We start from the raw sequence: 26625 nt of genomic DNA on the forward strand, positions 1-26625 counted from the left end.
CCCCATGATGCTTTGAGCGCCGATGGTGGCTGAAGTGGTCACGAGGGGCCTCCATGCAAACTCCCATCGACGGGTTGCCAGCTTTCCCTCTAGGTAATAGTAAGAAACTCTATGCCTCTGAGTCACCCGCACAGCGATGGCGGTGGCGCGCCAGCTGTGCGCCGTGTGACGTCACTGATCCTCGCTCATGCGCAGTATGACCTTTCGTCAGCTCCGCGAAATGGCTCGGCGACTCGCGTAGCGTTGCTTTCGCAACAAAAATATTTTGCAGTTTTATTGTAAGAACAGGTTTTTCTGTAGTAGTGTAGTTTTTCTGCAGCACTTTTCTGTAGTACATTGTTGTAGTAACTACACTAAATTCTATTGTCATTACAAAAATTGTTACTACAAGTTCTTGGTCAGGAACAAGAGAGAAAATTTCTGTGACGACAGAAACCATTTGTTGTGTTTTCTTACTGGGGCTACATCAAATTAATTACTGCTTTGTAGCAGCAATGGTTTCACTTACATAGCAACAGTCAGAAGAGGCAAAGACATCGTCAGCAGTCAGCCTACATCCTGGCCGCGTATCCATTTAACCCGTAAATTTTAGCGTCCACAGTGGCGCGCTCAATTAGCCTAGACCAGATAAAAACGTGGGCACCCAGACGCACGCCACATCGAACTGATGACGTCCTCTTGTTAAAATTCTCTCATCTTTTCATTTGGGTTGCTTTACATTCGACTGCCGGTCGCGTGATAAAGACACCCTTCTTTTTTCGGCTTTTTGTCTGGATTCCCGAGTGGCTTGCAGCGAAATCGACCGCGGGAGTGGGGTGGCAGGACGGGGTGAAATTGATCGCAATTTCTGGCTCTCTTCCATTGATGAGCTCCGTGTTTACCTCATTCTCTTCCGGCGTCCTTCAATGCGAGCCCAGTAGTCTGCGGTGCGCGCGATAATGGTTGTGTCAACTATGCTGCGCCTCATTATGCGTGCGCTTCTCAAAGACGTCCATTAAAATCGGGAGGAGAGGCAGTATTTTGAGATTCTTGGCGTGGGTGTCCCAGTAACCACTCCTGCGCTACACTCCCCCCCCCCCCCCCCCCCCCCCCGTCTTTTCTCCTTACTGTTTAAATTTACGGTTGTGAGCGACGAGCTTTGCTGCCTTGACGACGAAAGTCCTTCAACATGTCCTCAATTGGACGCCGGTTTATATTGCAGGTACCCTGGATTATTGATGCAGTCTATCAGTGTCGCCCACAGGCTTAGTTAAACACATTTTGATGCTTGCCTCGTGACAATACCTGAGTGCGACGGATGAGTGATTTTGCGCGACGACGTATACAGCTCGTTCGACCGAAAAGCTGGCGGTGTAGTAGTAGTCGGCGTCGCCTATTGGAAAAAAAAAACAAATCACTGTAATTTGTTGCTTCAGGGAATGATGATTGATTAGTGGGTGATAGGCAACAAAAATTAAAGAAATTACGGTAATTGATTGATTAATCAAAGAAATGAAAAACGAAAAAGATGGAGAAAGGTGGTTGAAAGGTGTCAAAATGTTCGAAATGAAAAGCCAATGCTTGACGATGGTAATTTAAAAATTAGATTATGTAATTGATCAGTTATTTAATTGAATCAATTAAAAGAATGCGTTCATTTGCACCACCGCCATCTGCCACACCCTGTCGCGTTCCTTCTTAAAGGCGAAGCTTAAGCGTCCTCCAATTATTCATGTCGTATATACGCTTTTGGGAGGTTGCATATGCATTGCATATTGTATATGCATATTGCTTTGCATATTGCATATGGATATTGTATATACTGTTCTGGCTAGTAGATAGCGTACATTGAATAGGTTGGGGCAACCAAAAATGTAGATAGCGTACAGTAAGAAGGGGAAGAACCTTCAAAAGTAACCACTACATAATTTACACCTGATATATGAGGGACTAAGAGTCTGATATACACAGACGCCGCCAAAAAGTTTTATCAAGGCTTTGTACCGAAGACGTATCTGAGACAGAGTGAAAGACGCGCATGGATATGATATGGCTATTTCACACACACACACACACACACACACACACACACACACACACACACACACACACACACACACACACACACACACACACACACACACACACACACACACACACACACACACACACACACACACACACACACACACACACACACACACACACACACACACACACACACACACACACACACACACACACACACACACACACACACACACACACACACACACACACACACACACACGCACGCACGCACACACACACACACACACACATACGCGCACACAAAGAAAAAAATAGAAAGATATCTTTTCTTCTGTTGTAGCCTTGATTTGTGCATTTAACTGTCATTACGAGCAGATTTCACGTTGTTCTGTATAGTCTTCTGTCCTCACAGCTTGATGCTTGTTTATTGCGACAGCTCCCTTCCCAAGAACTTTGGAAGTACATAGCAAAAATACGAAACAAATAAAGGAATTCAAACGAAGATTGATAGCAGCCTGACCACGATAAATTCAGAGAAACTGTAATAATATAGAAGGCAGTTAATTTGGATGGTTGAAGAAGCAGTAGTATAAAGGGCTGATAGTACAATGTGATACATTAATTCAAACTCACTAAATTCGAACTTCTGGTTTATTCAAACTTAAGCTTTATTTCCGTTAATATAAAGTGTATTAGATTCGCCCCTTAATTAGAACTCCGCGTAAACTCAAATAATATTTCTATCCTCTTCGAGTTCGATTTGTCGAGAGTCCACTTATGTCTGTGAGTTGCAAATGTTACGTTAATTGTTGTGGTAGAGAACCAATAATAGCAACGGGAGCAGTGAGCATTAAAACAGCGCTGCCAGTAGCAGACGACGAATAAGCGATGCAAGAAATAGCCATATACGTTTCAACTCAGCTGAGATGTGAGCCTTCAAGGCCGTCACCGACAATGAAGGAAATGGTGAACTATATCGGTGGACGACCGTGGATTTCTCGACCTAATCGACACAGGTAATCAGCCCCAACATTGGAGAAGGATGGTTCTACATTGGTCCATTGTAACACCGTTCTTTGCCAATATTGGAAACGTATTGGCAAATACCGGCCCAACAAAGGCCCAGACCAAAATCGTCCAATTTCAATACTGGGCCAATTAATTGTGCTGCTTGGGTACAGTAACGTAGTGCTTAATCTCAGACCACTAGACTGCGCATCTAGGGCCCTAGCAACAGGAGTCCGTCAAAAAGAAAGAACGCAGCATGTAACTAAGTGTGCGCCCATGAAGTCGCCTATCGACAGCTCCAAATATAGAAGCAATCGTGTTGCGACCACGTCAGCCGACAGCGTCTCGGCAGAAATCTTTTGCGCTGCCATGGATCAGGATAGGAGAAATATGCTACTGTCGTGCACCTCAGCGAGGCATGACATGGGCTGGCTAGCGTGAAGTCACTCCGTAAAAATCGACGCTCCGTCTGGATGCACGAAACGTGACTTCGTCACGTTCGCAACCTTTCGCACGCGAAGAGTTGCATCATACTGGCGACTGCTTCTATAGCGAATGGACAGATGCTGCGACTGGCTTCATTTTTGATTTTACTCACATCGACTTTACTTGGCTACTCCTTTTGTGTGGCGTGACTATCGTTGAGCAAGCGTAAGATGGCAATCTCAATTTCTGGTCACCACCAAAGCTACCGATCGATGGAAATGTCGTAATAACAATGCAGCAAAAAAAAAAAAAATAAGAAGCATATTTTTGCTGGCTCGAAGATACTAAGAACGCTGCAGGCTTCTGTCTTTTCTGTAAGGCAATTCAGATGTTCTTTTCAAGTAAGCTCCACACTGGCACCGCTGGTGAGATTATGTTAGTCTGAAACTAACATCAGCTGCCGTCAACGGACTTAATGCAAAATTTTTGAGGAATACTAAAGACTTTGTAGTCATTCTTATTTCCCACGTATTGCACCAGACACGAAAGAGTGGTATTGTACCTCACGACTGGAAATGGGAGAAAATCGTTCAAATACGCAAAGGAGACCCCCCCCCCCCCCCCCCATCGACAAGTAGAAGTTGTCGTCCAATTTAAATCACTAGGGTTCAGCCTAAATTATCGGATTACGTAATTTATTCACACATTACAGACTTTTACTGTCTGCGAATTTTTTACACCGTTGTCAACAGGGATTTTTGAAAAAAACTTGTTCCGGTCTACCCAACTTTCTCTGCTTACTAACGATACCAGTTTTGATAGAGATATTAACGCACCTGTGAACGCACTTTTCTTCGACCTTGAAAAATTTTTCGACAAAGTTGCCCATCACCGCTTCTTACTGTAACATTCACGGCTGAACTTAAGCCTACTGGTGTTTGATTGGCTGCGAAATCTCTTTTGACTCACCGCCAACAGTTTGCGTGAACTAAAACCCACGTGTATTGTATCTCCTCTAACCCCTCAGGCGTGCCGCAAGAGGGCTTCTATTATGCTTAGTCTGCATTGATGATCACCAACATCATCTTATCTAACAAACAAACAAACAAACAAACAAACAAACAAACAAACAAACAAACAAACAAACAAACAAACAAACAAACAAACAAACAAACAAACAAATAAACAAACACTTTTTCCGGTCTATGGCGTTTAACAATGCAAATCTTGCATGACTTTCGAAATTCTTGTGAAGACAGGCTCGGCGCATTAACTCCAGGAAGAGTTTTCGAATTCAGTATATTCGTGACATATAGGAATACAACCTAGTGCAACTTTCAGACAGGGGCCAAGCAAAGACGGGTCACCACAGCTGCGTTGCATTCCTAGCTGTCATGAATTACCAACCAGCCCGATCAGCCACACTCTCAATAGATTCACTCGCTCACCTATCAACCCGAAGTAGTCCACACTAAATAGCAGCGGGCTTGTGGTTAAAATCCGATAAGGTTGCTTCGCATAGCCCAGGAGATCATTACTACAACGTACCACACCTGGACAGTCTTGGTTCATTCAAAGGAACTTCCCTTTTGTTCTGAAGAGTGAATTGCGAAGCATGAACACCCGAACCTCTCTTATTTCAAAGACCAGACATCAAAGCCGAGCACTTTTCAGCCACGTCTTTCAGTGTCTCGCTTAACCTCGTATTTCTGCAAGCCCATGGACCCAAGACACGGTCCCTCGTCTTTAATTGCATTCCACTGACTCAAACTGAAGTTCGCCCTTGAAGCGAACTTGTACTTCAAAACTCCCGAACTCGTAGTCGGGGCTAGAGGTCTCCCGAAAAATTTTCTTTTTATAAATCAACCAGACGGACGGCTTCTCCATAAGCCCAGCCGCCTTTCTCGGACGGTGTCCTCCTAATGCGTTTTTCATTAGACCTGTCCTCGCTGAGCTGTAGGCAACGCGTTATGCTTCAGGTATAACGAGGCGGACAGCAAGCCGACGTCCGTAGAGAAGGAGGCTTTGTATAGGTAGGGTCGCAAGGTAGGAGGCATCGCATTACTCGAGAGGGCCATTCAGCTGCATATCGTTAACGGCTTGCTGCCTCACTGGCTAGCCTTATCCTCTAATGTCTTCGGACGCAATAAGTCAACGCCTGAACCCAGTTCACTTCAGCGTGATGCCCTCTCGCCTTCATATCTCTGCGCTGTTGCGAAGTTCCGGGGAGGGGTCCTTTCCTGGACAGCGTGAATGCAAATGGCTTGCTTGCCTCAGGAGGGGGGGTCCGGGATGAACGACTTCACGAGTGTTTGTCGCAGATTGGCGATCGATAAAATCGATCCAGCCGCAGTCACCTCTGCGGGCGCAGTGAGGCAGGTGTAAGCTGATATAGCTCCTGTACCAAACAGCACAGAACAGAAGGCTTCTGAATGCGCTCAATGGAGGTGCTTGCCCGTTCATAACTGGCAAACTGAGATGTGTTCAAACTACAGGAACAGGCGATGCGTTTGATGGGATGATAAAGGACTTCGTTGAAACGAATCGCGTGGGAAATTCAAGAACAATGAATGTTCGAAATCCACTTTTTTCCAGTGCAACTTCTGTTTGGAACCTATTTGGCACTCTTTCACAAAACTGTTTGTTAGGGACCGCCTTAATCGATTATTTATAATCGGGAAAACGCCTTGTGCAGAATTTTTAGCTTGCACTGGGATTCGTAGCTTGCCCGGCTGTGTAAGTTACAAAGTACAAGGTCGTGCAGCTTGCCTTCTGTTGTGGCTTGCTCTATGAATAATTTTAAAACCTTTGCAGCCCATTACGTGTGCCCAGTGACGCTAACGCATAATACGCTCCCACGCCTCTAAACTAACCAACCTTATATTAAAATTAACTAATGGGAGCACGTGCATGAATTACAACACGTATTGAGAACGCATGATCTCTTCGCCCAATTTTTCTTTGTTTTTGCAGCGATAGCTGAATGAGTAACTCTATCTTAGAGTGTGACGTCGTCGTCGTAATACTTCGTAACCTAGAACTACTGCGTCACCCTGATGGAGGAAAAAACTTCAGTTGGGCTTGAGCTATGCGTAATATGAGTTGTGCATGATGTTATGAGCCTATATAGGGCCATCCGGGTTCATATGGGTCCCTATGGGTCTATATGGGGCTAAATGAGGTTGTATTGGAGCAAAGCTGACCACTCTTTATTTGTTTGCGGCATCTGTAGACACACACAATTAATCGAGAGCTCTTTGATATCGTTCACCGCACGCGTAAAGGAGATGACTGAATTGAATCCTGGACAATGATGGATCGACTCCCGGATGGCGTTAAAAGAACTTATAGAGCTCCTTTAACGATCGGGAGCTGGTGAGACGGGTTCAATACAATCTCCTCTAGAAGTTCCGAGAACCGCTGCATATAAATCATCCGCTTTGATTTCTTCGACCGCTCGCCAAGCGAAGAGCGCTGACGGGACGGCGAAACGAAGCTGACTCTTCAAATCGATCTCGATTTCGCGAGTCGCTAAAAGTATGAATGCGATATCAGCGCGACAGCTGGCGCACGCGACAACAAGCGACGGCGAATCAAGGATGCCAGCTGCTCTGCATATGTTTGCTTTTGGACAAAAGCAAAAGGAAGATAGCATCACCGATTTTAACTTGCGTATTTGTGTAGTTTTTGTTGTAACCGGGCCGGCGCACATCACAAACAGGTTGAACCATAACGTTTGAAAAGAGTCGTGTGCGTTTGGAACGCACATTCAGAAAGAAGAGAATTCAAGCTGCCTGTTTGAGGTGATGCGTCATGGCGTTTATGGCCCGGCGATTGCGTGAGGCGACTTTTTTAGTTGTTTTTTTTTGTCCTCTGGTGGTGACAAATAAAAGGATGGTTGTCGTCAGCTGGCAACCGCCACTTTACGATGGCGATCTCAAACGTGCGGCTTTTGCAGTTTTCTTGGAAGAATTTGGGGTTTTATTGCTTATAGTTAGTTTTGGAGTACTTAGAGGCACTTGGATCCAGTAGCCACTGCCAAGATGTTAAGAATAAACTAGGCAAGGCGCTTTCTTTTTCTTCGACATCTTTCTGACCTTTCGCGCCGCTGTCTCTAGATTTCCTTTTTTTCTTGAAACGCAGCCAATGGAAAAAAATTACGACGTATATAAATAAGATTGAGCCTCCGCCATATTTCTGTGACTTGTATTGAAGTTTACGACCACTGTCCTGGGAAGAGGTAGCTAGAAACCCAGCAGCACAAAATGATGACAGGACGAGTTGACCTTACTTCTAATAAAATAACGGTTTTCTTGCGAAAGTGCCATGACTCGACAAGACGTCTCGGGTTTTGCGAGCACTTCAATACCTCCAATGAAACTTACCCTCCTTACTTGTGTAATACTGGATTTTGTATGGTCGCCCCCGCTTCCTGATACCGGCTTGAGGTTTCTTTTTGGCTGACTTTGACTCAACCGTTCCTTTCATCTACGTCGACGTCTGTCCAGCCGTCACTGCCATCTGTGCATCTTCAATGTCATCGTCGTCATCATCATTATCATCATAACTGCCGCCGTAATCGCCACCGCGGTTGTAAATATCTTTATCACTGACCATATCACTCCCATAGTAGAACGGAGGCATCTCTCCTTTCTTTGTCGATACGCTTGACTGATAAGAGCCTCACCTAATAAGGATATCAGCTATAATCATCATAGCCAAGCTGATTAATTTTAATCGTCGAAACTGTGGTGATGCTATTCCTCTTTGACGTGGTCTTCGCTATCAGCAGCTGCATTCCGTCCGGAGCTAGCAGTGGGAATTTCTCGATCATTCTCTCCAACTAACATCGTCCGCTATTAGCTTGATTAAGTCGTAACCATAACCGTTAACTTCATTATTATCACCGTTCGCTGTTCCTGGGATACATGCGGTATAGCTTTCCCATTTTAAACAATATCAGAAAGACAAACCTTCAGACACTTCAAAGTGTTCAAGCGCAAGCTCTACGAATCTGCCTTGGGCTACCTAAATGTGCCTCAACGGCAGCCACTATTCTGGTCGCTGGGGAGCATCCTGTTACTTCATACATTGCTGCTGAAACCATGAGAACACACATTCGGCACCTCACGCGAGTTCTGAGTCACAATCTTGCAGCTCTTCCCGTACTTACACCACATACTGCATTTACAAATGTAATTCAAGCTCACCGTGCCTATCTTCCTTCGCAGTTCGCCCACCCATCAAGATCATGCTCACCCATATGGAGCCTCCATGAACCCCGGGTGCACCTATCTATTCCTGGAATTAATAAGAAATCTGATTTATCATTGCCTGCTCTCAAGCAACTGACACTGCATCATTTGCATTTTAACCATAAACACCGCATACATGTCTACACAGATGGCTCAGTGACTTCAACAAGCTCTGCTGGGTCTGTGGTGATACCGGCCAGGTCTATTTTAATGAAGGTGAGGACTACCTATCTCACCTCTTCAACTGGTGCAGAACTAGCTGCCCTACGGGCTGCAGTTCAGTTCATTAGTCAGGAATCTGCACATGACTGGACAGTTTTCACCGACTCTAAAGCAGCCCTTCAAGGCCTGCAAACTGCACTACGCCGTGGGTCACACGAACAACTCGTTGCCGAAATCCGCAAGCTGTACCATGACGCCAAACTGAAAGGACATGACATAATTTTCCAGTGGCTGCCGGGCCACTGCGGCATTCATGACAATCACCAGGCTGATGAAGCTGCCCGTTCTGCCCACAATGACGGAATCCCCGTTAATATCCCCGTAACGAGAGCTGACGCAGTGTGTGGGCTTCGTTCCTTGAGGCTGGAGCTCACACTTTCAGCGTGGAACTCTGGAGAGTTGTGCAACCGTCGCCTCAGGACATTGGACCCTGGACTGCGCCTCCGTCTTCCGTATAATGTAGCGCGTCGTGAAGCAACACTACTGTGTCGTCTATGGCTCGGTGTTGCCTTCACGAATAAGTATGCTTTCCGGATCGCGATGGCCGACAGCCCTTCTTGTGTGAACTGCGCCTGTGATGAGACAATCACCCATATCTTGTGTGAGTGCCCTGCCTTTGTAGCCGAAAGACATAAGCTGCGATGTGCTCTGGACCGCCTGGACTCTCGCTCTTTCACAGAGGCCAAGATCCTCGGTCCGTGGCCACAACAGTCAACTGCCATCAAGGCTTACAAGGCACTCTTTCGCTTTTTGAGAGAGACTGCCTTGATTGACAGACTGTGATTATTTCCCTTTACTTCTCTCTTTCCTCTTTAATTCCCCTCGTTCCCTTCCCCTGTGCAGGGTAGCCAACCGGAATCCTTTCTGGTTAACACCCCTGCCTTTCCCTCTCTCTCTCTTTTTCATTATTATCAGCATCACCATCACTGACAACGACCTCACCCTCATCTTCAGAACGATTGTCTGAAGCATGGTCGTGCCTACTCATTTTATTTCCGTGGTTGCAGTTGAACGTGGTGAAAAATGATGGCGGGGGGGGGGGGGGGTGAGGGGGAAGGGGGAAGGGTTGAGACCCCGATGTGTGCCCTTACTAGGCTTGTAATTTTATTGAAGGGAACGGACATATCAAAGGAAATTTCATTCTCGACTAATACGTGCTCCGCGTCAGAGGCTGGCAATATTATAAACATGCATTTTCTTTTTAGAGCTTTGGAGCACACTAGGAGCAAAAAAAAGCTTTTGTCCTGGCGAAGTCAGCAAGATAGTCTCGCGCAGACGGCAATTCAGTAAAGTTGTTGGGATAAATTTCAGAACGGGAGGGCGACTCAGGCTCCAGAGTTAATGCAGATTCATTGAACCCAGGTATTTCAATGACGGCGCGATTTTATCATTACGCCTCTAACGCTTGTATTTAAGGTTACCCGGTTCTCAAATGAAATAAGTGTCACAACAGGGGTGTTTACTTAATACTTCACATGCAGACATTTTTGCTCTTTTTTGCAGGTAAGAGCATTCATCTATGTTCCTCACGGCGTAGATTGCTGAGTAGCATCGATCAATCACTTTCTCCCAGCGAACCCATGGGAGAAAAAAAATAAAGAGGGAAAGAGAAAAACAAGACAGAGTAGGAAGAATTCGTTGCCCGACAAATCTCGTCCGCTATTCTACCTTCTCTTTCTCCTATTCTTATCTCACCTCGGTGCACGTCTGTGTCGACTTGGCTATGCCTGTCTGAAGCGATTATGTACGCTGTGTTAAGCCTAATCTCACTCCCCCCTTTCCGTTGCGCCACCGGTCACCGCGGGGGCATATTCCTACGGTTCAGCGTGATATTACTTGCGTGCACGGAATCAACATACAACTGCTACAATGTTCGCGGACGGGCTCTAGACAGACGCGAGGGCAAGGAAATAATAGTCAAGCATAAACTCAAGCGCTAAAAGAGAGAACTCGACGTTGCCCCAGGGACCTGTGACCTCGGGGTTATTGACCGAGCCTATAGCAAGCACTGATTTTGTCTGCTGCCCCCCTCCTCCCCCCTCCCTTTCCTCTCCTACCCCGCAGATACTGCCGCACTAAAATCGCGACAACCCTCTGCGGAGACATGCCATGTATGTACATGGCTCATAGTCTCTTGTGTAACTTGAGTTTTATATTTCTTTTGATCACTTTCGGCACGTGTGAGCCAAAGTAAGTGGCCAGCTCTTTAAAACACTGACAAAGCTTCTTAGAATCTCACTGGGCACGGTGGCATTTCAGGGATGCGGTCACCTAATCCGTTCCTCTTCATTCCGCAGTTGTGGATCGGTGTGCTGTTGGCCACCGCCAGCTGCTTCGCCGGGCCGCCTGTGCATGAAAAGGAGTTCGTCATCCAGAACATCACCGCCTTTCACGTGGATCCTGTGCTTCAACCGACGCCCTGGAATTTCATGATAAGACAATCAGCGGCTACACGCACCGATGACAGCGTGCATGACCCAGGAACAGCGCCACCACATCACCAGCCTATAAATGACCCACTCGGGACCGGCGCGCCCACTGGGCACGGTGGCATTTCAGGGATGCGGTCACCTAATCCGTTCCTCTTCATTCCGCAGTTGTGGATCGGTGTGCTGTTGGCCACCGCCAGCTGCTTCGCCGGGCCGCCTGTGCATGAAAAGGAGTTCGTCATCCAGAACATCACCGCCTTTCACGTGGATCCTGTGCTTCAACCGACGCCCTGGAATTTCATGATAAGACAATCAGCGGCTACACGCACCGATGACAGCGTGCATGACCCAGGAACAGCGCCACCACATCACCAGCCTATAAATGACCCACTCGGGACCGGCGCGCCCACTGGGCACGGTGGCATTTCAGGGATGCGGTCACCTAATCCGTTCCTCTTCATTCCGCAGGTGAGGAAACGCTACGCAAAATGTATTCGTTCTAGTGATCCCTTTCTATTTCTGCTGCCGTGCCCACGGATATGTTGGTTCTTCTATCGAGTTGCTCTGTACTTGAAAGAATTGTTAGTGCTAGATGGTGATATTGAGACAAATCCTGGTCCCAATAATGCACAACTTTCAAAACAACTGGAAGATATAGCTGCAGACATCAAAGAGATAAAAGAAAAACGGTTGACTGACATAGAAACTAAACTGGACGCAGTATCGAGACTGGAAGCCAAAATCGTTCTCTGTCAAGACCAGCTCGAATCTATGAATCGTGTAATTCAAAACCTGGAAAACAGAATAGATGATTTGGAAAACCGCAGCCGTAGATCGAACTTAATTGTTTACGGCTTCAAAGAAGAAGAAGACGAGACTTCTGAGTCCCTGGAGCGTGATGTTAACCAAAAGATCATTCAAGACAAACTTGATCTCGCACCAGTTACCATAGAGCGCATTCATCGTTTGGGAAAACCTGCAGAGAACAAAACTAGGCCAGTTATATTCAAGCTCCTGGACTCTCGTCAAAAAACCGAAATTCTAAAGCAAGGACGTAAACTGAAAGACAGTGGTATATCGATCGGTGAAGACTTTTCCTATAAAACAAGAGACATAAGAAGAAATCTCTGGAATAGTACCAAGCCGAACCGCGATAAAGGCGACAAAGTTTCGTTAGTTTTCGACAAAATTTTTATCAACAGTCAAGCCTACGTTTGGGACTATGAAAAGAACGACAAGGTGCCTTTGCGAAAAAACTATCGTACGAAACAGACACGACCCTTAACGCCTTCAGTGGTGCAGTCAACTCCATAGATCACGCAATTCTAAGCCATAAAAAGGTCTCTGCTTCTAAATACCGATTTCCCCAACATAAACGTAATAGAGGCGACAAAGGAATTTCGACAGTGACAGTGAATAAGCATCTCCGAATAATTAATGTTAACGCTCGAAGCGTCGCCAATAAAACCGAGCAGCTTGAAATCCTTCTCCTACAACATGACCCTCACGTTGCGGTTATAACAGAAACTTGGCTGCACAGCGAGATTACCGATGACCTCATCTTTCCACCCTCGTACAAGGTATTTCGCAAGGACAGGCCCTCGAGAGGTGGAGGAGTTGCAGTACTCATTAAAAATAATATACAGGCTGTTTCGCTAGAAGATGTACCTGATGTTGAGTGCCTTTGCATGAAACTGTTTTGCTGGGGACATTGCTTTATTTTGTATGCGGTTTACAGGCCTCCTAATGTAACACAAGATTATCTAGCAAAGTTACAAGTTCACATGTCAAATTACAAAAAGAGTAAAATATTGCTATTCGGTGATTTCAACTTACCTGGCGTTGACTGGGAACGTCTGCAGCCATGTTCCGGGTACAAAAAATACGTGGATATTGTATTCGACATTATGTTCACGCACAACTTGTGTCAACTGGTTCGCGAGCCAACCCGCGAATTTCGCATGAGTAATTCAGTGTTGGATCTTGCATTTGTTCCCCATGTTTTCCATGATTGCAACGTGTCTGTCGCACCAGGACTTTCAGATCATCATCTTGTTAGTGTTTTCATTCCCTTAAAACCGCTTGCCAAGACAAAAACATGTAAAGCACATCCTATCATCGATTTCACACGTGCCAATGACGCCTCAGTTATTGAGCATCTTGAAACATGCATTGTCGAATTTGATGGAACCGACGCCTGCGCACTCTGGAATCAGTTTAAGAAAATGTGTCACTATTGCCTTAAAAATTTCATACCTGTAAAATACAAAAACATTCGCAAGCAGACGCCTTGGATGACACGCAGTATCATTCATCTCAGACGCCGAATCAAAAGGCTAAAAAAGCATCGCGCACAGCAGAGCACAATCAACCATTTAAGAGAAAGCCTCGCCCTTGCTGTACGCCGTTCAAAAGATTATTATTTCCAAACAACTCTGCCGAACTTCATAAAAAACGACCCGGGTAAATTCTGGCGCCACATTAGCGATAAAAAAGCCCCTATATCAGAAATGACTATCAACGGTACAACGGTTACCAATCAGCCTGCCATTGCTCACCATTTTAACAATTACTTTCACAGTGTATTTTCTCAACCAAAACCGTACGATGCACCAAGCACAACTTCAGCACATCCATCTGAAGTTAACTTCATCTCGTATGATGGTGTTGTTGCAATGTTACTAAACCTGAAAATTAAATCATCCCCAGGGCCCGACGATATTCCTAACGGTTTTCTTCGGAGGTATGCTGAATCTCTGGCCAGGTTTTTGGTTATTATATTTCGCGTGTCATTGTTAACCGGGTGTGTACCTGAAGACTGGAAGATAGCCCGAGTCGTACCTGTATTTAAAAAAGGCGACCGCCTTCAGGTGAGCAATTATCGACCTATATCCTTAACGTCATCTTGCTGCAAATTAATGGAACATATTGTCGCAACTAGCATTAATGAATTCTTAGATCGCAACAACATTCTGACAGATTACCAGCATGGTTTTCGCAAAGGGTTTTCCACAGTAACTCAACTACTTTCAGTTATCCATTCATTTGCGGCATCACTTGACAATAACAGCCAGATTGACGCGATCTTTCTAGATTTCAGTAAAGCGTTTGACAAAGTTCCACACCACAGCCTAATTCTAAAACTAAAAACTATTGGACTTCCGCCTATTTTTATCTCCTGGATAAATGATTATTTAACTAACCGGAGTCAACATGTTTCAATCGGTCGGCACCAGTCTGGCTGTCTCCCAGTCACATCAGGTGTGCCACAGGGAAGCGTACTGGGGCCACTACTCTTTCTAATCTACATTAACGACATCATCGATGAAGTTTGCCCTGGCGTACATATTCGATTATATGCTGATGACTGTGTCCTTTTTCGCGATGTTAGCAATGAAAACGATCAGAGTGACCTACAAAATACGCTTACTAATATTGTACAGTGGTGCAAGCGCTGGGACATGACACTGAACGCAGATAAAAGCGTTTCTCTTCGCATAACTAACAAGATAAACGCTCTAGAATATGTATATAAATTAGAATCATCACCATTGCAACAAGTAGCGTCCGTAAAGTACTTGGGTGTAACACTTACTAATAACCTTTCTTGGAACTCTCACATAGATAACATCTGTTCACTCGCATTCCGTAAGCTCTGTTATATAAGGCATAAACTTCGAAACGCCCCCGCTAACGTTAAGCTCTTAGGTTATAATACTCTAATTAGACCCAAGCTTGAATATGCTTGCATAATTTGGGACCCGTATACTAAGTCTAACATATATAAGCTCGAGAACATTCAAAGGAAAGCAATTAGATTCATATATTCAAAATATCTACCCACTGACTCACCCTCAGACTTGATGCATGCTAACGGTATTGAAGAACTACAGGTAAGAAGACGAAATTTTCGTTTAGATTTTCTTTCATTACTTCTTAACAATAAACTCAGACTTGACCCTTCTGCTTATCTTTCCCCAATGCCAACACGGAATACAAGACACTATCACAAAGCTCTTTTAAAACCATATTTTGCCCGGACTAACTCGTTCAAGTTTTCCTTTTTCCCACGCACCATATCCGACTGGAACTCATTAACCGAACCTAATCAACCCTGAAAATCAGACGCGTTCCTCAGCCATCTTTTTTGATATTGCGTATTATGTATTTTTTCTGCTTTGTCTTGCATTGCTGTATTGTTGTTTTACTACATTATCTTTGCTGTATTGTTGTATTTTTGTTGCTATAATTTTGCTTTTTGTGCACCTGCCCTTCCTGCTTGGACCTAACCATGGTCTGCAGTATGTACATAAATAAATAAATAAATAAAATAAAATGGCACGTCTGCACAATCTATGCGAAGCCTACTTTTTTTAGCAGTCTGACGTCAATCGGCTTGCTTCTACTGAGACGTGAACAAACACTGACAGATGAGTCGTCTGCAACAGTAAGGAAGATGCTGCGGCCGAAAAAAAAAATTTTTTTTTTTGCGACAGCACACGCTTTCAAGCGTCCACCTGGATGATGTGGCCACGTAGAGCACAGTTATTGCGTAGATGGCCGACTTCGCAACTTGTACGACCTGCAGTAGGAAACATCAACGTTAGTAACGCTCGAGAGCGTCTAGAGGAAACGACTTTGACCGCCACTCAGACACTGTGTGACCTCGACTTGTTGAGATTGTTTTTGTATATAGCTCCCAGGGGATTTGTTTATTTTTAGCCTTCTCCTTTTTAAAAAAAGGTAAACAAACGTGCTTTGTCACAAACGCCCGCAAGTTTAAAGGCCATGCTCCATTGTCCCGGTGCCTTTTGTCCATCCTGTCCTGTGTGTTGTCCTCAAGATCGTGCTTCTGTGCAAATCGATGAAAGAAACGGTATGCTAGATTTCATACCTGAATTTCGAAGTGCTTGTGTCACCATTCCACTTTTTGCCTGTCTCTGTAGCGTTTTGAAATCCAAGTATGAATCCGCATAGTCTTGCGGCTTGGGTGCACTTGCATGACTACAAATAAAACATTCTCGAACCCGCATACTCTCGGATACGTACGACTAATACGGGCCACTTGTCTAGCATGACTGGTCGATTCAGCCTTGCACGCTCTATCAAATTCTGCTCGGCGAGTGAGTGGTCATTGTGCACCGAATACAAAGAGATTATAAGCGGGTCCATTGGAAAGCGAAGATATTCCGAAGACATTTGGCTTGCCTGCCGTGACCTGTAAAAGAACGTGTCTTTGCGTTCGGCCTTCTTAGGAATGCTTGTGGTTCAAGCTTTAGTTCACATCCTAATTCCGCGTTAAGCCTTTGAAGCTTAAGGTTCTATTCCATGCCATAAATTCGGATTAATTTTGTCAGTGATCCGTTGCAAGGTTGTCGGATTAAGACTTTAAACGACGCAGCACTTTTTCGTCATGAGAGCGAAACTGTACCGTTTGCACTGCTGAACGCAAGATGATGTCAATCTGTTTGCTATAACCATTTCCTTGCGTCTTTATCTGGCGTGTATACATTCTGCCTTAAGTTCGTTGCAGCATTTCAGAAAAAAAAATTACGAGACGACCGTAACTCTGATGCCAGAATTCTGCGAAAGAAGTTAGATTTATCCTCGACGATTTCTTTGATGATGCTTGTTTAAGCCGAGGCTTCACGGACGCGACAAAATTTTTCTGGAGGGTGAAGGTGGATGGCCATGGATCGAGGGTAAGGATGAGGATGGTGGCTGGGGTGGGTTGCGGAAGTGTTTGGTGTGTTGTGCTTCCGGAGTTCACCTGGCTTTCCCACTTGTCTCTGAATTTGATTTCATCATCTTTTCGTTTTGCTGCTGCATGGACTTCTTGTGGGTGGCATCTTGTGAAGGGTGGAGTTGGGTAGCTGCTGCTTATAAAGGGTGGATGCTCCTAGCTTGGGCTGGGGGCGTCTCATCAACAGACATCAGATTGTCGAAGAGGGGAGGGGGGGGGGGGGGGCACAGTATCACTGTTTTCGCAGTAAAAAAGAAAATAACAGAAGAACTCAAAACGACTTACGCAAAGACGCTGTGCTGTAGGGTGAAGGTGGCACCGGTGCGCATTACGCGCAGAGGCTTCACACACCGTCGCCATAAGAGTTGGAAAAAAAAAGAAATGTAGAACATCTCTAAAAGTGCACTTGCGCCATTCCAAAGAGAGCGCGTAACACCTATGGTGGCGAGGATGCGATCTTGCTAATGCACGGTGCTCCGCTCACTTCCAAACATAACGACGGTAACTCTGAGTAGCCCGTCAGCGTTATGCGAACGTGCACCCTGCTTGCCGGTTTGCCCCCCCCCCCCCCCCCCCCCTGTTTTTTCCCCTCCTGGGAAGCCGTAGGGAATCATGAAGCATATGAGGAGTGGAAGCATGCGCTGGAGGGAATGAGACCAGTTTCCGAGAACCCTAGGGACCCTGCCCTTTTTCGTTGCAATGTTTGCAAAAAACAAAAACAAACAAAAAACAAACTGTTTGTGTACTCAGCTACTGGCAACAAAGTGTCTTCTTCGTAGTTATAAGCAGGGCTATTCCACAAACACTAAGCAGGATCACACAGCTTGATGGCTTCCATAAGAAGCGTCGTGGCGTTGAATATGCGCGTGTTTACAAGCGGCGAAGTGGCTGCACTCGAAACACGAATTACCCTATAACGAAGTAAAAAAGTGAGTAAATGTTCATCTAGCGCGCTTCCTAATAGTGACAGGGTAAGTTTTCGAAGCCCTGAAGTAGATATCCATCACTAGAAATACCGAATGCACCCCGTCGGCAGCGGGAACAGAGTCCCTCTTCAAAAGATGCTATGTTCTTGCAGTTACCACGATTTTAGGCGAAGTCTCAAACTCCTGTAATCACTAACCACAATAACTTCATTGCCGCATTGAATTGTTGGCTTCGTTTGCAACTGTATCAGGTGTCTATGCTTTCAGGTGAGAAGGTGACTCCGTAACCAAGTGTAAAAGAATTCCGTATAACTGCGACCGAAACCTGTTCCGGGAATTGAGTAACATTCTCTACCACTCTGGAGGAACTGGAGGACACTCAAGGCTTTAACTTTCAGGACGACATCGTCACCATCACCCTAACAACGTCTGGTGCAGGGCAAAGTCTTCCTCTACTGGCCTCGCCATCCTGTGCCAGCTTTGTCCATATTATCCTCGCAAACTACCCAATACCCCATTGTCCTTTTATTCCTCTAAGCTTCTCGCCCCTTCCTGTACTGGTCTTCTCTCTGAATTAGAATATACGTAACACTTTACCCTCGCCCACCTCAATAGAAAACGTTGAAAACCAGGAGACAGAATTTACTGAACACCTCTCGCACACAGGCCAAGAATAGCAAGAAAGTTATGCTAGCTAAGGTTATTCCGTTTCTGTAATCTTGAAAAAAGTGAAAGAAGGAAATGTGAAAGAGAACAAAGAAGGAAAGTGAAAAGAACGGAATGTGCTACGAAGACAAAAGCAAGAAGGAGATCAAAAGAAACATAGAAAAATGAAGAATTAGAGAATGACAGTAAGCAGAGGAGAAGGAAATGGAGAGACTGGAAAAGAAAGCGAACACGCAAAAGAAAACGAAAGGATAGGAAAAGAGAAAAAAAGAAATGTACAACCAGCGGAATCTTTAGCTAGCGTGCGCGACGGTCGATTTTTTTGCGCTCCTGCTCGCTGCGACGAAGCAGACTTGCTTAAAGCTGAATATTAAGCGCGGGTTTAGGAAAAGTTTGCTTAGATTTTATATTTTCGCAAGTTTTCTGTGGCCATACGGTGCAGGAGCACAGATAACATGACCGTCACGCACGCCAGATACAGATTTGGCCGACCCTACCTCACGGGGACAAAAGGATGGGATGACGGGATGTAGGAAAGCAACTTGGTACAGCAGCAGCAACTACAGCTACAAAAACGACAGACCCCGGAATCAGTAGTCGGAGGAAGGTGGTGGTTAGAGCTCCAATTTCTGAAGCGTGTTAATTAAAGCGTGTTAACTACATCTACAACTAAGCGTGTTAACTACAGCTACAAAAACGACAGACCCCGGAATCAGTAGTCGGAGGAAGGTGGTGGTTAGAGCTCCAATTTCTGAAGCGTGTTAATTAAATCCTACTGTTCTGCTTCACGTGACTATTCACTTTCGTTCGGCAGTAAAAGATGTATTTTTTGCTAAGAAATTCTGAGTTGATATTATAATATCTTTTCCGTCTCTATATTAAGACTCGGGACGTTTGCGATGACGTTGACAGTATTATGGACTCCGGGATCGTTGACCAAAATGAATGCCGGTGTTGCCTAACCTCGGCGATTAGGAAACAAATCCGCTAAAAACAGCCTGTGGCTGCGAAACTTGTTTCTCCATGTTTTGGTCTTTTTCAGCCTGAAAATTCACCATTTCCATTGAAAGCAGCTTCTTTTACATTATAACATGGTGGTCAACCTTTAAATAAGTTTTTCAATTTGTCCTCAGTGTGCCGTCAAGTTTTACGTTAGATGTTCAATCGCTCTTACTACAAGAATCAACGCTTCGCACTACCAATGGCTTTATAGGGAAGTGATGGTCTTTGTTAGCACACTTGTGATAGCCTATTGCTCCAGGAAAGGTGATGACGTCATTCGCGTGCCGCATTTCTGCCACGCGTGCCTCCCACGGCTTTCTGATGACAGCTGGCCTTCGCACAACGAGCAAAGCAATGCCCTAGCATCAATAAGTCTTAGATTAGGCTACATTATAGCATTTCTAGCACTGTGTCAGGCTCAACCTGAAAGCTCCTCAGGTGGCAATGCTGCTGTCATGTACAGGCACACACCTTCTCACGTCGTATACATAAATGAACAAGAACGTTTATAAAGTTCTGAATACCTAACAACGACGGAAAAGACGTAAATGGGGAGGGAACCGCATTGTTCTTTCACTTATTCCATTTTGTATTGCATACCACTACTTACAAAACCCTGGGGGCAAATGCATAGTTTCGAACGAGTTGGCCCCGGGGAAGGCCAACTTGAACATTGGGACAGAGCGAGACACACAGAACCCTACTTTCTACGTCGCACTGTCGCTGTTCCCAGAAACGAAATCACACCAACTAGGCCGGAAGAATGCAATTCTCGAGGAATGTTTTCGGAACGAGTCAAAGGGCAATTTATTTGACTTTTGCCCTTGTCGCCAACTGCGCCGATGAGATGGATCCGGCGTAGGTGCCAGGGGCCAAGACAAACGAGATGGAGGAAATAAAAAAAAACAAACAAACACCAAGGATGGTCAGGCTTGAAGTAGGAACTCGAGCGGTCGCTTTAGATGCGATGGGGCTACCTCTCTCAGTCACCAATAGATATCGTCAAACGAAACTCATTCGGAAGTGGGGATGGAGTGACATTTATACGTGAACGTTTTACTAGTTTAGATTGTTAATATGTAACAATAACAATCAATGAAGCGATGAAGGGTTGGCAGATGTGATTTTCTCTATAATTTTGAAAGGATTACTCGCAGTCCTTTTGCTCTCCGCTGGAAACTACACGAGGGAAATTACACTAACCGGAATAGACATATTATGACTAGATTGACGACATTGCAAGCCTCCGTAATGCACCTCGCGCTTTGAAATCGCTAGATTGTTAGCTGCTGCAGAAAAGGACAGCACATACTAGGCGAACCGCATTATGGTCTGACCGTTTTCCTTGCGCAACTATCATTTGAAACTTTCCTCGCTAGAGCTAGAATGGTACTTTTTCTGCTCTTGCCTACACTCTTTTGTTCTTGCTTCTTTTTGGATTTTCTCTTGTTTTTTTTTTGCATTCCTGCCTTTCTTTTTTCTTTATCGGGCCGCTCTCTCACTCTACACTAGTTTTTTCCTTAAATTCTCTCCACTGTTGTTTACATATTTTAGGCAATCTTTGCACTGGGCATAAGCACTTTATAGATAACTACATGTTTACGAAAAACTAAAAGCCCGTTAAAAGGCAAAAAAAAGAGGGCATTAGGAAGAGAATATGGCGCGAAGTCAGAATTTGTTTAACTAAAAATTATACTCTTCAAAAATATTTTATGGTGTTATCTGAGAATGAACACCTTCGCCAAAACCTGTTTCGTAGTGAAAACGCACATGTAAACTGTCTACCTTTTGTTAGCTTTTAAAAAAGGGCAGTAGTTTAGAATAAGGCCAATTTTAAAACCTTGAAAATCGCATGAATTGGAACCCAAACAATAGCTACTTGTTTTTCTCACAATAGCATTAGCTCCTAATGTCTCAACTACTAGCGTCACATAACTGTTTGTGATTGTGGTTCTTGCTATAAAGAGATCAAGGATGGGGTTCTTTACAGCGCAAAACAATTGTGAAGAGTTGATTGGGGAGCGTCAGTGTGCTTAACGAACGTTTGGACAAGATGACTTGTCTCCCAGACGAAGAGCAGTCTTCTTACCGAAACGTTGGCTACGCAGAATGATGCCACCCCTCCATTCCTTGTTCACTTTGTTTTGTGCTGTTCGTACCTGTACCATTCTCACCTTTTTACCTATTTTTCTCTTCCATTTCCTTAATTCCTTCCTTCTTTCTTTAATCCTTATTCCCGACGAGTACCCGATATTAGATGTTTTTATTTTTTGTAATTATGCGTTTGCAGGAACTGTACCACATTTTATTGGTTGTTGATAGTACTAAGAGCGAAGCTTCTTCCAATACTACTATGTATAAAGCATTCAATTTCCACCTCACTCTGGACCGGCTTTTAATTATGAGTTTATTTTCCTTTCTCTTCCTTTTAAACAGCAGCGTCGGAAAATTTCCTTCCTTGTGCTCCCAATCTCTTAATTCAGATCACTGCACCTGACGAAATTGAACCAAAAAGTCGACAGGGACACTTTATCGCGACAGCACTGTAGATGCCTGTACCGAAAGTGACGTCACATCCGGTATGGTGACGTCACTTCTCTCCAGCCATTAGAAATTGTTTTGTAGAGTGACGTCACTCCTCGGCTCTCAGCGGGCAAATTTTATGACCGATGACCCATTTTTTTCTCATCAGGCTTTTAATGCTTGCGCATGAATAAGTTGAGAAATAAAAATACGGTCATCATGAAAGCGCCACGAACAATAAAAACACCTCGCCGTCCTTGGTATACTGCGACTGGTGCTCACTTTCTAATTACGTGTCGATGTCTAGCACCTCCGTCCTTCTTTGCGCACGGATACCCACGGCGTCCGGTCTTTCAGTCCTCTAGCGTCACGGTTCCGCTCCGCTTCGTCCGCCGCTTACGACTGGGACCCTCTCTATGGCGCCCGTATTTTTTGCTTTACTTTGTTTTGTTTCGTTCTTCTTTTCGGTTTACCGCTTAAAAAGTGCCTCTCGACGACGCAAGCACCAAACGGAAAAGTTCGCGAGTTCACGGCTTCTCCCGCTGTTCGTTCGCTTAAGACAAGCAAAGACAAAACGAGGAACGAGGCTAGAAGCGCTTAGAAAAAAGAAAGTTGAAAAAAACGCGAGTGAGTGGGGCTGCTCTCGGCAGGCCTCTTGGCTGCACTCGTTTCGAGTTGTCTCCCGTCGAGTTGTAGAACAAAGCTTTGCGCCTCGCCGCACGGAAATTGCCTGCAGTATTGTGGTAGCTTGAGATGTCATCAGCCAATGAAGGAGCGTCGTAGAGCTGGCCGGCGCATTAGCCAGTTAAAAGTGCCGGTTTAGTGGGAAGGGCCATTGTGGTAGCGAATAGGAGTGAGTGGGTAGGAAATGCGTTGTTTACTTAAGGTTTTGCTGTTTATATTGACGTACGAGCTAAGCCGCCTGTCTTCCAAAGAATGTTGAATGATTGATTAGTTTGGTGATTGATTAATTGCTTGAATGATTTACAGGATGATGTTTAACCATCAAAGTAAAAACTACGGGCTAACGGGTACGCTGAAATTGGAGGGCTGCGAATGATTATAGACAGCATGGGCCTATCACGGGCCCGGCAATTACTCAAAACACGGCCAGTTTTGTATATCGCCTCACAGAAATGCCGGTGCCGGGTTCAGGGTTATACCTGGAAGCTTGCACTCGGCACTCGAAACTTCATAGTTACTGAGCAACCGTGGAGAATGGAGAATAATGCGTTCAATGCGTTTAGTATATTTTGGACTCGTTTTTATAGGTAGGTAAGGCTACGACTAAGGTGCAAATCTTAACGGACAAATTGCATTGGCCAACACAAAGCGAAGGGAAGAACGATTGAGGGGCGGGAGCCTGCGGGGGGGGGGGGGGGGGGGGGGGGGGGTAACAGAAAAGTTCGATATGCGAGCTTGTATTCGGCTGTTGTTATTGAGGAAGTTATGAGCGCAAAGGGAACTAATCCCCATCAACAACGAGTTTGCCCTGACGTCAGAGCACCCGCAGTCTTTGGGTCCAGAAACCTCCAGGACAGCTGGGAGGTTTTCCTAATCCGCTTATCGCCTTATCGCCAACCAGTTCCCGCATACAGTGTGGGAGCTAGCCTGTGCACCTTAAAGCGGCGCCAGTGACTTCACGTGCAAACTATCTCTATGGTATATCACTGTCACGCCAACGAACTCTCGTTGGCAACATTGCAGATGGTTACAAGTCCTTTACGTTGTTCGTTTCTTTTCTTTTGCGGAAGAAAAGACAGAGAAAAATTGACGCTTTTTTTTTAACGGAGAAATGTTATTCCAAGCTGTCCAAGCAAGACGCTGCTTTCTGCAGAACCATCGCCCCGGAGGCATTTCGGAGGATCATCAGTACTGCACAGTTTTATTGAGACTAAAACGCGCGCGCTCTTGTTGGCGCCGCTTCAAAAATAGGGCCTCCTCCGCACTGGGCCGCCTTTGGAGGGTACGCACGACATAACGACACGCAGAGACAGCAAAACAGTGAGGGAGCCCTCGACGAACAAGAACGCGCTTTGAGCATCGGAGGACGGGTAAAGTTGGGGAAGCAAAGAGGATAGTGGGGGAGGGGAACGGACGGAAGAGGGGCTGTATACCAGAGGCAAATGATTTATGCCTCGCACAATTCTGTCAAGGCGGAAGGTCGCGAGCCATGGCGTCAGCAGCTTGGGGTTGATGGCACGGAAGGTCGGCGTCGCTGGTAAGGGGGCCGAAGTTTTTGCCGAAAACTGTGAGAAACAAGCAATAACACGAGGGCCAGTGGCTTCTGGGAAGCTTGCTTGGTGGACAAGAACGGGAAGAAGAGGAGGACATTGGATGCTTCTGGGCAGTGGGATGCTTAAGGACAAGCGCTGTATATTGTAAGCGCTGTCCGGTAATGGCTTTTTAGAAGTACCGTCGGAGGCGTCGTACGCGTTGTGCTTGGTGATGTAGGCTTTCTTCTTGCCCTGTAGCCCAAGCATTGAGTGTAGAGATGTAGTTATTATTACATGGACATTAAAGTGGGACAGTGCAGTACATGCTCTGGCTCTATAGACCCTGTGCATGCCATGCAGTGTCCTACATAGGTCCTGCTTATAAGTATAGGACAATGAAATGCTGCAATATTCTGTTTATAAGTGGGGCAATGAAACATTTCAATCCACTGTTCCTGAGTAGAACACTGAAATTTTTGTAAGGGCCTACTGAACACAGTGTCGCCATCGGACGGAAGGCCATGCTATGGAAGGACAAGGACAGTGAGAGTACAAGCACTGTAGAATAAAGAAATTAATGTCGCGAACTGCGAAAGCGGTCTGAAGAAACAACCCAGATTGGCCTGCTGTCTAACACTAACGTACGTGTCTTGAGTAGTAAATTATGGGCTATAAGAACACTGCGCCACGGCGCCACCGCACCAGGAGTGGTATGAGGACTCCCAGCAGTCTATGGATGTAAAGTTCAGAATGCCCAATTCCGCATACATGGGCATTAACTCATTAACACTACAAGGTCATACCCTTAAGGCGTAGCTTAAGTGTCCTATCCGGTTTTTGTTAGTCATGGATGCCTTAGTGTTTACCATTTATGTGATCTTTAATGCATCGCCTATGTTTAGTGATCCCAGCCGATGCGGCTATCTCACCTATGGATCCGCAGAAAGGACTAATGACAAAAAAGTTAACAGATCTTATTCCTTTTCAATCATATGCTCTGAAGCTCAGATAAGTTTGCTTCTCTTAAAGCTACGTTCAAGGTTTGCTCAACTGTGCTGTTTGGAATGTCATCTTCAGCATTTTTTTGCATCTCCAGCAGCAAAAGAGAGGTGCCCAGTGATATACATGGTCTGTTCTGAAAGTAGTAGGACTGGTTTTTTTCCTGTGCGAACGGGCGGACGAGAGGTGGTCTGAGCGTGCAGGATCGTTGAAGGGGGATATTGGGAATGCTGGGGAAAATCGGCAGTCGGCTCTGGGCCGTTGAAGAGAGGAGGTCGCTTGTACTGTGAACCCCTGTCGAAACGTCTCGTCACGCAGAATCGGAGAGCGTTTATACTGGATCAGCGATACGCGATGAAAGTTTGTGTAAATCTTGGTAAAATGGGCAAAGAGACTCACAACATGATTAAGGAGGCCTACGGTGACGCTTCCATGGGTAGATCAGGTGTTTTTATAGTGGCACAAGCTGTTCCGAGAAGGTAAGGAAAGAGTGGAGGAAGACGACTGCTCCAGACGTCCTTCGACCAGCATCACCAACGAAAATGTGTAGCGAGTGAAACATTTACTTAACAGTGATCGTAGAATGAGTATCAGAATGATTGCTGATGACTTGAGCATTCCTCAAACCCAAGTTTTTGAGATCAGGACAAAAAACTTATCCATGAGGAAAGCGTGCGCGAAGTTGGTGCCGGGAGTGTTGTCAGAGGAGGAAAAGGCCAACCGGTAGGAACTTCTTAATCATGTGAATGAGGACCCCGATTTTTTGCCCAGCACAAGGCGGCAACGCTGCCTCAGCCCCCCTACAGTCTCGACTTGGCCCCGTCAGACTTTTTTCTATTCCCGAGAATAAAATCGACGCTCAAGGGGAAACATCACGGATCGGTAGAGGTGGTTCAACAGGCCGTGACGAGGGAGCTAAACAGCATTCCGGTCCAGGCGTTCCTGGAGGCGTACGAAAATTGTAAAACTCATTAGCAGCAGCGTGCAGGTGCGGGAGGGTGCTACCTTGAAAAATTGTAATCGTTTGTACTATTTATTCACTTGAATAAATTTTGTTTAAAAAAATGAGTCCTACTACTTTCAGAACAGACTATGTGTGTATATATATATATATATATATATATATATACTGATGATGATATATATATGATATATATGATATATATTGATATTGACGATGATGCTCTTTCCGAAAGTATA

The 26625-nt window shown here is 45.3% G+C and overlaps 2 protein-coding genes across 2 annotated transcripts in view; both read left to right on the plus strand.

Moving 5' to 3' along the window:
* LOC149330337 (neuropeptides capa receptor-like) overlaps positions 1–26625 on the plus strand; it is a 267622-nt gene that overhangs the window by 52255 nt on the left and 188742 nt on the right. The gene's annotated exons all lie outside the window — the stretch shown is intronic.
* On the plus strand, positions 11168–14540 carry LOC149330338 (uncharacterized). Its single transcript, XM_089560917.1, has one exon. It carries the CDS (start codon positions 11183–11185, stop codon positions 12662–12664), a length of 1482 nt encoding a protein of 493 aa, XP_089417043.1. The 5' UTR covers positions 11168–11182; the 3' UTR covers positions 12665–14540.

Source organism: Amblyomma mixtum, chromosome 9 (genome assembly GCF_055824585.1).
Source record: "Amblyomma mixtum isolate Tamu chromosome 9, ASM5582458v1, whole genome shotgun sequence".
Taxonomy (NCBI): Eukaryota; Metazoa; Arthropoda; class Arachnida; order Ixodida; family Ixodidae; genus Amblyomma; species Amblyomma mixtum.

Excerpts from the sequence above, each read along its gene's own strand:
- LOC149330338 (XM_089560917.1), top strand. The coding sequence starts at position 11,183 with ATGCGGTCACCTAATCCGTTCCTCTTCATTCCGCAGTTGTGGATCGGT.